This window comes from Myodes glareolus, chromosome 7 (assembly GCF_982192425.1).
Source record: "Myodes glareolus chromosome 7, mMyoGla1.1, whole genome shotgun sequence".
Classification (NCBI taxonomy): domain Eukaryota; kingdom Metazoa; phylum Chordata; class Mammalia; order Rodentia; family Cricetidae; genus Myodes; species Myodes glareolus.
The window spans coordinates 63709047-63720894 of record NC_142032.1 but is presented as its reverse complement, the minus strand read 5'-3'; the positions used below and the strand labels follow the sequence as shown (position 1 = coordinate 63720894).

At 43.5% G+C, this 11848-nt stretch overlaps 1 protein-coding gene across 1 annotated transcript; it reads right to left on the bottom strand.

Annotated features, from left to right (window-relative positions):
* On the bottom strand, positions 1-930 carry LOC148121444 (olfactory receptor 13A1-like). The gene has a single exon (XM_087907644.1). The coding sequence runs from the start codon at positions 922-924 to the stop codon at positions 1-3; it is 924 nt and encodes a 307-aa protein (XP_087763770.1). The 5' UTR covers positions 925-930.
* Positions 931-11848: the final 10918 nt, after the last annotated feature.

The following is an 11848-nucleotide window of genomic DNA, read 5'->3' as shown; positions in this document are numbered from 1 at the left end:
TCAACAGACACAGGGAAACACCTTCCTGAGAGCCACTTTGACATCCTTATTCCTCAGAGAGTAAATGAGGGGATTCAGGGTAGGGCTGACTGCTGTGTACAAAAAGGCAGCCCCCTTGCTGTTTTCCATGGAGGATCCGGAGCCAGGTTGTACATAAGTATAGATGAGAGTGGAATAATACAAGGTGACCACCACCAGATGGGCAGAGCAGGTGGAGAAAGCACGCTTCTTACCCTCTGCAGAGCGGATGCGTAGGATGCTGGCAATGATGAAGCTGTAGGATACCATGGTAAACAGGAAGTTGATCACACCAAAATAAACATCTGCTATGACAATCATGATGTTGTTGAGGGTGGTTGGGCTGCAAGACAGCAGTAGCAGTGCTGGGAATTCACAAAAAAAGTGGCGGATTTGGTTGGGGCCACAGAAATGGAGTCGTACTAACAGGCCAGTGCTCACAGATGAGCTGAATGCACTGATGGCCCACACACTGGCGGCCAGCAGGACGCAGACGGGCCGACTCATCAGCATGCTGTAGTGCAGTGGGCGACAGATGGCCACATAGCGGTCATAGGCCATGGCCGTGAGCAGCTGCAGCTCAGCTCCGAGAACCCAGGTTAGGAAGAAAATCTGGGTCAAGCATCCCTTATAAGAGATGTGGCTGCCCTTCCCCACCAGACCCTCCAGCAGCTTGGGAATAACAGTGGATGTGCAGACAATGTCCAACAGGGCCAGGTTTGCAAGGAAGAAGTACATGGGGGTGTGAAGACTTGGGTTCAGGCTGATGGCCATGAAAATGAGGGTGTTTCCTGTAACAGCCATAGTAAAGAAAATGGTGAAAAGGGCCAGGAGGAAAACCTGGAACCCAGGATCCCCAGAGAATCCCTGCAGGACAAACTCTGTCACATCCGTATAGTTGTTCATTACTATTTGAGACTGAGCCCCTGGGAGTTATTGTGACACAGCTGGGCAAGTTCAAGGAGACACAGGGTATAGAACATCCATCATCTCACATAGGGTGCAGTCGGGTGTGAGTAGAAATACTTGCCATCTGTGCTGTTGTTGTAGAAAGCACATAATTAACATGATGACATCATCTCTCAACATAGTGTGCTAATCTGAACTCTCCAGTCTGCATACAACAGACCCAGAACAGAAGAAAACCCTGCCTGTGGTGGGCAGTATCCCTTTGTAATATCTGCTAACTTTGATATTACTCATGCCCTGTGATATCCTTTGACCGGGAAATCTTAAAAGCATATGTGCCAGACTTCTAATACATACCAAGGAAAAATGTGGTCCCCAGCACAGGTATTTTAGGACCTAAAGATTCCCAGCCTTATCAAGGTGTATGCCAGGCTTCTACGATGCAGGCTGCAAAACAGTTCTGGGGAAGCATGCTTGGGGGTCTGGAGCATGGAGCAATGACAGCACAACATGCAGTCGGCACAGATGGTCCTGGCTCTTGGGGAATGAAATCTACAATCTCTTGAGAACACCACAACTGTCTATTTCTTCCTGGACACCCTAAGCACTCCTTGTGAATAATAAACTTAGTGAGGTAGATGGGCATCATCCCCCCTTCCCTGGGCCTGGTGGAAGCTTTTCCAGGGCTGGAAACAGAGCATGAAAGGTGTGGGCACAGCTTTACCCAGGTCTCAAATTTCTAGGCTATCACCCATGCCCAGTCTCAAGTGATGGAGGAGGGTTATCTGTCTATTGTGTTATTTTCATTGGTCAATAAAGAGACTGCCTTGGGCCCTTGATAGGACAGAAAATTAGGTAGGCGGAGTAAACAGAACAAAATGCTGGGAAGAGGGCTATGAGCCAGAAGCCATGGAGCCAGCCACCAGGTCAGACATGCTGAATCTTTCCCGGTAAGCCACACCTCATGGTGTGATACAGATTATTAGAAATGGGTTAATATCAAGATATGAGAGTTAGTTAGTAACTAACTCTCTAGAGATAATGGGCCAGGCAGTGCTTAAATGAATACAATTTGTATGTTGTTATTTCTGGGACTAAGCTAGCCGTGCGGGAGCCGGGTGAGGCGAAAAGCAGGCCTGCCCCGCAACCAATTACTACACTCAAGTCTGTCTTCCCTACACCTTATTCACCCATCTATCTCTAATCACCAGGACTCTTCAATCATATGATCCTCTCAGGCCTAGAAGCAGGTGGATTGATTAGCATGTGGTAAAAAAAAGTTCTGCCCTCTCTAGTGTCTCCATGGGACTGAGTGTTCCCAGACCCTTCCTGGAGATTCAGGGGTGGGCTGTTGGCTACATGGAAACAAAGAACTCACACCAGTGTATATCTTGAACAAGAAGCATATCTTCTCCCCCGTAATTGTGCAGATCAAGGGCATTCTCCTGCAGTTTGAGCTTGAGAGCAGGACCTGTGCTTTTGATACCTCCTCCACCTTTTCTCACTGTGGAACCAAGAAACTCGTAAAGTCTCCATGGCCAATACCTGTCCATGCAAAAGCAAAGGTTGGTCTGTCAGCATCCCTGCAGATATCCCATGGCCTCATATAGCACACAGGGCTTCTCAGTTGGGCCCCCAAATCCCCTCTGTCTGCCTCTAAGCCCAGTCCCTGTCTTCCTGCAGCTCTGGGTCTCAAGTGTCTTTGATCCCTGAGCTCTGCACCAGATTCACAGGAAACGACCATGCCTCTCTCAGAGACCTAGGGCTGCCTCAGAACTAAGTCACAGGGCAAGTTTTCTGTTCAGCACTGATCAATGACTCAGGTCCCAAAGCAGACCCACAGAGGCCAAGCTCTTAGTTCCAAACTGAAATTGTGAAGGAAAGTGACGCTGGTAACAGATTTTTAGATATTGAAATAGGTTAACAAGACCAAATATCTTTTGAGAATCATCAAACACACACACACACACACACACACACACACAGAGAGAGAGAGAGAGAGAGGGGGGGGGGGGAGAAGCAGAGAAGGTAGATGCCCGTAGGAAAGAAGTGAGTATAAGAAGGATCAGCTCACATGGAAAGAGATGTCCCTGAATCTCCATCTAAGTCCAAGACGTCTGTATGTCGTGGAGAACATGCAGTGTGACCACAGGGTGAGAATTCTGTGTTTCTTTTGTTTGCTGTTGACCTTAAAGTAGGGCCTGCTCCTTGGTGCGTAGATTGAGATTGTTAGAGAGTGGCCCTCAGAGAGCAATTACCCACTCTGAGGTAAACAGTAGTCCCTGTGGTATCCATAGTCCCCAAGCTGAGACACCAGGACTTTTAGGCATAGTGAAAGTAGGCACCTGAGGCCATATGCACAGGTCTAGGACACTGACCTTACTGGTGACTTCTACCTTGGGGACGCTCTCAAGACCGCATTGCTGAGAGTCATGTCCTTTTGATTCATGTAAGAAGATGAATTTCATGTTAACATACAATTTTATACATAGTCTGTGGGTTTACCTCACCTAACTATATCATCTTGGTGTGACATTGCTCTATCAATAAACCAACACTGATTGGTCCATCATTGTATAGGGAGATTGAGGAAGGGCCACTCTCATTGCATTGCATGGGGAGTGTGGTCAATATGGGACATCACAGTTGAGATTGGTCATGAGTGTACGCAACTTTTCATTGCAGTTTTCAAACCCTCATGAGGACAGAGTGTGTGCAGAAGCAGAAGGCCCACAGAAGGTAGGTGAATCATCTCTTGCAGTCATAGAAGAGTGCAGAAAGTAACCAATTCAGAATCATCCTTTACAAAAAATCCAAAGGAGCTAAAATGTCCATACTTCACAAACCAAATGAGCACTGGCCACTTTTAGTTACAAATCCTATAAAGGCCTTGATCTCTGTCTATATACACATTCTCAATACCTCACAAAACCTCACCCACTTATCATAACAGCAAATTCAACAGTCTTAGCAGTACTCAAGATTTAAGCAATTCCTAGAGGACATCAAGATGTGATATGATGCCATCAGAAAGGCCTCCATTGGTAGTTATGGGAACAGATGCTGAGATCCATAGCCAATCATTAGGCAGAGAGAGAGAGCCCAACTTGGAGATCTCCATCAGGTCCTTCCCTTTGTAGCTCAGGGAACCCCAAGGAAGATGGCAGATGAAGATTTGTAGGAACCATAGGGGTCAAGAACACCAGTAGAACATGACCCATAGAATCATGACCCATAGAATGTGAGCTCTTAGGAGCTCACAAAGACCCAAGAAGAGGCACAAGAATCAGAGACTCAAATGTTGACACACCCAGGAGTTTCATAAAAATACTAAGCTGATCCTAGCACTCTGGAGGCAGAGGCAGGTGAATTCCACTGAGTTCAAGACCAGCCTCATATACGGAGTGAGTTCCAGGATAGCCAGGACTGTTATACAGAGAATCCAAGTCTCAAAAAAAAATTCAGGATAAAAGGTTTAATATATAGGCAGAGGGCCTGGTACAGACCCATGTATGCCGTGTGCTTGCTGCTTCAGTTTCTGGAAGATCACATGGGCCTTGCTCAGATGATTCAGAAGGCCTTTCTCCTGGTATCCTTTTAAATTGTCAGATGCTGAAATTTAACTGACTCCTTTTACAAAGTTTCCAGATGCTTGTTTCTTATGCAGGAATCTGAGGCAAGCCATAGATAATTATAATTACTGCATCCTGCTACACAACTCTAGCATACAGCCCAGCCAGTTACACAATGGGATGTAACATTGCTAAACGTGCTGGATAGTTTTAGGTCAACTTGGTATAAGCTAATGACATCTGAGATGAGGGAACCTCAATTTTAAAAGATGTCTCCATAATATCAAACTGTAGACAACACTGTAGGGCATTTTCTTAATTGGTGATCCATGGGGAAGGCCCAGTCCATTTTCATGGCGCCATCCAAGAGCAGGTGGTGCTGGCTTCTCTAAGGAAGCAGGTTGAACAAACCAGAAAGAGCAAGCTTGTAAAAGGCATTCTTCCATGGCTCCTACATCAACTCCTGCCTTCAGATTCCTGCTCTGCTTAAGTTCCTACCCTCACTGCTTTTTTCAAAAATTTATTTTATTTTTCTTTTCTAAAAAGAAAACAATCTATCCTTTTCCATTTTACATACCAACCCCAGTTCCTTCTCTCTTCCCTCCTTCCATTCTCTCTACCTATTTCCCCACACTACCTCACATCCATTTCTCAGAGACAGTAAGGCACGTTGCTTTGGAGAAGAACCAGTGCCTTCCCTACTATATCAAGGCTGAGCAAGGTAGCCATTGAAAGAAAACAGGTTCTCTAAAAGCCAATAGAAGCAGTAGGGATAAATCCTGGTGTCACATACCATGTTCATTGTTCTGGGTATGGGTTTCCTCACTCAGGATGGTATTTCTAGTTTCGTCCCTTTGCAGGAATATTTCAAGATGTCAGAGTTTGTTTGTTTGTTTTGTTTTGTTTTGTTTTTTTCACTGACTACTGCTCCAATGTGTAAATGTGCCACATTTTCCCTATCCTTTCTTTGACTTATGAGTATCTAGCTTATTTCAGCTTCTTGCTGTTAAAAATAATGCTGCTATGAACATAGTTGAACTGATGTTCTTATAGTATGCTGGGTCCTGAGGTAGGTTGAGACCCAATTTTTTGAGAAACTGCCATTCTGATTTCCACTAACAATGGAGAAGTGTTACCCCCACTCCACATTCTCTTCAGCTTAAGATATCATTGGTGTTTTTGATCTTAGCCATTCTGACTGGTGTAAGATGGAATCTCATAGCCATTTTGATTTGCAGTTCACTGACTGCTAAGGATATTGAACATTTCCTTAAGTGTCTTTCAGTCATTTGAGATCCTTCTGGTGAGAAATCTCTGTTTAGTACTGCATCCCATTTTTTAACTGGATTATTTAGAAATTTGATGTCTAATTTCTTGATTTTTTAAAATATATTTTGGAGATCAGTTCTCTGTCTGATGTGAGGTTGGTGAAGATCTTTTCCCATTCAGTAGGCCACTTTTTTGTCTTATTGACTGTGTTCTTTGTTTTACAGACACTTCTCAGTTTCAGGACATCCCATTTACTTATTGTTGCTCTGTGTGTCTGTGCTACTGTGGTTCTGTTTAAGAAGTGAACTCCTGTGCCTATGCATTGAAGGTTTCTTTCTACTTTCTATTCTGTCAGGTTCAGTGTGGTCAGATTTATATTGAGGTTTTTACTCCATTTGGACTTGAGTTTTGTGTATTGGGATAGGAGATCCTGTCTTTTGTACTGTCAACTTTTTGTCACTTCTCAAACAGTATTATCATTGAATATCTGGCACAAACATATCCTATCCATAAAATATTCCCAATTTCTTTTTCCCCCTTTTCATTGATTTTTATTGAGCTCTACATTTTTCTCTGCTCCCCTCCTTGCCTCTCCCCTTCCCCCTTCAACCCTCCCTCAAGGTCCCCATGCTCCCAATTTACTCAGGAGATCTTGTCTTTTTCTATTTTCTCCTTCCCATGTAGAGTAGATCTATGTAAGTCTCTCTTAGTGTCCTCATTGTTGTCTGAGTTCTCTGGGATTGTGGTTTGTAGGCTGGCTTTCTTTGCTTTATGTTTAAAAACCACCTATGAGTGAATACATGTGATCATTGTCCTTCTGTGTCTGGGTTACCTCACTCAAAATAATGTTTTTTAGAAAGCTGAACACAGTCTCATTTTGATATGCAACAGGTCTATAGTGTGAGCTTTCATTTCTTATATCAGAATTCTTCAATACATATCCACTTTTTATTATTTAATGAAGTTTTACATACCAATCCCTGTTCGCACTCCCTCCCCTCTTCCCATTCCCTTAACCTTTCCCCTACCCCACCTCTATCCACTACTCAGTGAGCTTATGGCATCCCATAGGGAAACAAAGTCTAGCACATCTCTTTGAGGCTGGACCAAGACCCTCCCACTATATCTAGTCTGAGAAAGGTATCCCTCCAAAGACAATGGGCTGCACAAAGACAGTTCAAGCACTAGGAATAAATCATGGCCACACTGCCAGTGGCCCTATAGACTTTCCCAGCCATACAACCATCACCCACATTCAAACGGCTTCATTTGGTCCTATGCTGGTTCTCCCATTCTCAGTCAGGAGTCCGTGAGCTCCCATCAGCTCAGGAAAGCTCTTTCGGGGGTAGCCCCATCATGGTCTTGACCCTTTCACTCATATTATCACTCTTCCCTCTCTTTGCCTGGACTTTGGGAGCTCAGCCCAGTGCTTCACCATGGATCACTGTATCTGCTTCCATCAGTTGCTAAATGAAGGTTCTATGATGACAATTAAGGTAGTCATCAAGATGACTACAGGGTCAGGCCAGTTCAGGTACCCTCTCCTCTATTGCTTAGGGTTTTAGGTGGGGTCATACTTGTGGATTTCTGGGAATTTCCCCAGTACCAGGTACTTATTAGTTCCATAATGACTTGCCACTGACCAGTCACTCAGACCATGAGACAAACAGGGTCTTGGTACACAGGAAGGTACAAGTTTGGTGAATGACAGACAGACACAACACTCAAGAGAGTGGTTGGAATCTGCTGCGATTTTACTGAATTCATGTTTTCATTATATGGTATTCAAACAAAGAACAAATCAGAAGGTCATGTATCATTAGTTGGCACAGTATGAAAGCCTGTTTTAGTCACATCAGCGATTTTTAAGAAAATCATACTATCAAGAACAGGTGTCAGACATAAAGCATCCTTAGAAGAGGAAATTTTTCCTTGGGAACATGAACCTCAGACAAGTGATGTCGCGACCACCTCAACCTGCAAGGACGACGCGACACTGAAGCTCTTCTTGCAAGCAGTTTATTCAGGACCATCTTACAATCGCTTCTCTCTTGCTTTTCTCTCTGGGCAAGCTGCTCCCAGCCCTTAAGTAGGCCTGGGCCACCAACCCTGGATTGCCACGTAGGCACTGTCCATAGGTCCACTCACAGGCAAGCAGCTTACGATCATCGCGTGAGTAATGCAAGAGCCTGGCCTTATCCAAATATGGGGTTGTTTACCCTGGAGAGCACTCACTTTCAGGATGGGGGGGTGAGGGGGTTGGGTGGAAGCCAGCGCCATTTTCAAGGTGCAGCTCCACTCAGCTCTCCACAAAGTGGTTTTATTTTTTCTAAGAATAGAAAGTTTCTGTCTCATTATCGCTATCATGGCCCTTCCTCTTTCTAACCCTTTCTTTATCTCATCTAGTGACCAAATATGCCTAATCAGTTCTCTGCACCTGCTGAAATAAACTTTTTTGTACTTTCTTATGCAGCAGACACCATGGGGGTTGGGATCTAGCAAGCCTATTCATAAAATTCAGAGTATAATATAACACCCTTTGTCCATCAACATTAACCCATTTATTCCTTTGTTCATCATACACCCCATGTATGACAAAGATTCTGCTGTAGTCTTATACATTCCCATTCTGTGCTTCCCTTTCCCAGAGCTGTTCCTGAAGAGATAATCCTTATCTTGTAGATATATAGAATATCATTATTATAAAAGAGATTGTGCAAAGCCCATATCCCACATAGCCAGCTAATCAAGAAACCCGTCTATGCCTCAGTGGTTGTTAATACCAGGCCTTCTGCCATTGTCCTCCAGGAAACCTAGTCCAATAGGACACGTAGCTTCCATCTGGTATAATGACATATGTCATGTCACACAGATGACACTGGAGTTGGTGCGGCAATGGCTTCCTCAAACAAAATCTCTCTTTCCTTGGTCTCCCTCTCTGTCCTTCCCTCATCTTGATTATCCAGTTCTCTCATGTTCTCCTCCACCTCCCCACCAACTCTCATCCTACCCTTCTGCACTCCCTTTTCTCCCCATCTGCATGCTCCCAAATTTCTCTGGAGATCTATTCTATTTCCCTTTCCCAGGGAGATCTATGTATTTTTCTGTTAAGTTTCTCCTTAATACCTTATTTCTCTGGGTCATGAGCTATAGTATTGGCTATCCTTTGCTTTACGTTTAATACCCACTTAAGAGTGAGTACATACTGTGTTCATTTTTCTGGGTCTGGGTTACCTCAGTCAAGATGTTTCCTTTTTTAGTTTCATCCATTTGCATACACATTTCAAGATGTCTTATTTTTTTGTTATTGTTGTTTATTTACCACTGAATACTACTCTCCATTGTGGAAATGTACCATATTTTCTTTGTTCATTTTTTTGGTTACGGAGCATCTAGGTTATTACAAATAATCCTGCTATGATCATAGTTTTCATTTGGGTATATGTCCAAGAGTGATATTGCTAGGTTTTGAGGTAAGTTGATTCCCAATTTTCTAAGAATCCACCATCCTAATTTGCAAAGGGACTCTACGAGTTTGTATTCCCAACAGAAGTGGAGAAGTGTTCCCCTTTCTTTGCATCCTCTCTAGCATAAGCTATCATTGGTGTTTTTGATATATTCATTCTGACTGGTGTAAGATCATATCTCAGAGTCATTTTGATTTGCGTTTCACTGATGGCTTAGAATATTGAGCAGTTCCTAAAATGTCTTGCAGTCATGCTCAACCTCCTTAGCAATCATGGAAATGCAAATCAAAACCACTTTGAGACACCATCTTACACCTGTCAGAATAGCTAAACTCAAAAACACAAATGATAGCCTATGCTGGAGAGGATGTGGAGTAAGGGGAACACTCATTCATTGTTGGTGGGAATGCAAACTTGTGAAGCCACTGTGGAAATCAGTGTGGCAGTTTCTCAGAAAACTGGGACTCAACCTCCCTCAGGACTCAGCAATTCTACTCTTGGGAATATACCCAAGAGATGCCCTATCATATTACAAAAGCATTTGTTCAACTATGTTCATAACAACACTATTTGTAATAGCCAGAACCTGGAAACAACCTAGGTGCCCCTCAATAGAAGAATGGTTAAAGAAGGTGTGGATCATATACACAATAGTGGTAAAAAAAAAAAAAACAATGACGTCTTGAATGACATCCATGCAAATGGATGTAAATAGAAAACCCTTTACTGAGTGAGGTAACCCAGACCCAAAAAGAGGAATATGGTATGTACTCACTCATAAGTGGATTCTAGCCATAATTAAAGAACATTGAGCCTATAATTCGTGATCCTAGAGAAGCTAAAGAAGAAGGTGAACCCAAAGAAAATCATATAGTTATCTTCCTGGATATTGGAAGTAGACAAGATTGTCAGGTAATCTTAGGTGCACGGGGGGGAGGGGGTGGAAGCAAGAGGAGATGGTTAGGGAGAGGGGACAGGGGGAGCATTGGGGATGGCTAGGGGGAATGGAATGGGGGGAGGAAGGAAGGATGATTATGAGAGTAGGGAAGTATATATCTCAACTAAGGGAGCCATTTTAGGGTTTGTAAGAGACTTGATTCTGGAGGGGTTCCCAGGTCCAAGGAGAGGTCCTCAGATTGTTCCTTGGGCAGCAGAGGAGAGAGTGCCTGAATTGTCCTTGTCCCATAGCCCACTGATGAATATCTTGCATATCACCATAGAACCTTCATCTGGCAATGGATGGAGATAGAGACAGAGACCCACATAGGAGTACTGGACTGAGCTCCCAAGGTCCAAATAAGGAGAAGAAGAAGGGAGAACATGAACAAGGAAGTCAGGACCACGAGAGGTGCGTCCACCCACTGAAATGGTGGGACTGATCTAATGGGAGCTCACCAAGGCCAGCTGGACTGGGAGTGATGGAGCATGTGATCAAACTGGACACTCTGAATGTGGCTGGCAATGAAGGCTGACTGAGAAGCCAAGGACAATGGCACTGGGTTTTGATTCTACTGCATGGACTGACTTTGTGTGAGTCTGGTTTGTTTGGATGCTCACCTTTATATACCTGGATGGAGCGGGGAGGACCTAGGACTTCCCACGGGGCAGGGAACCCTGACTGCTCTTAGGACTAGAGAGGAAGGGGGAGGTGAGGAGGGGGAGAGAAAGGAAGGCAGGGAGGAGGTGGAAATTTTTAATAAAAAAGAGAAACAACCCCCCACAAAAAAGAGAATTCTTGATTTAAAAACCACATTTTTAATTGGATCATTTGGTATTTTGATACCTAGTTTCATGAGTTCTTTATATCGTTTTGAAATCAGTCCTCTGTGAGATGTAGGGTTGGTGAACGTCTTTTCCAATTCAGTAGGCTACTGTTTGTCTTATTGACTTGTCCTTTGCCTTGCATCAGCCTCTCTGTTTTAGTAGGCCCCATTTATTTATTGTTACTCTCAGTGTCTGTGCTACTGGTGTTATATACAGGTAGTTATTACTTAGCCCATCCATTAAAGGTTACCTCCCACTTTCTCTTTTGTGAGGTTCAGTGTGTCTTGATTTATATTGATATCTTTGATCCATTTGGACTTGAGTTTTATGCATGGGGATAGAAATTGATCTATTTACATTCCTCTACATGTTCACATCTACTTCTGCCAGCATCATTTATTGATGATACATTTTCTTTCCAAGCTTCTTTGTCAAAAATTAGGTGTTCATAGTAGTGGGGATTAATAGCAGGGCTTTCAACATAATTCTCTTGTCCCACCCATCTGTTTTTATGCCAATACAAAGCTATATTCATTACGGTAGCTCTATAATAGAGCTTTATGTGAGGGAAGCTGATGCCTTCAAAAGTTCCTTTATTGTACAAGAGTGTTTTGTTTATCATGTTTTTTTCCATATCAAGTTGAGACCTCTTTTGAGGTCTGTGAGGAATTGTGATACGCCCTCTGTATACTGTGAATATGTTTTATTGCCATTGACTAATACAGAAGCAGATTTGGCCTATGTCAGGGCAGAATATAGCAAGGCAGGAATTTCAAGTAGAGACAGAGGAGTAAAGAATGTGGAATCAGGGAGATGCCATGTGGCTGTCAAAGAAGAGAGATGTCAGAA

Excerpts from the sequence above, each read along its gene's own strand:
- LOC148121444 (XM_087907644.1), bottom strand. The coding sequence starts at position 924 with ATGAACAACTATACGGATGTGACAGAGTTTGTCCTGCAGGGATTCTCT.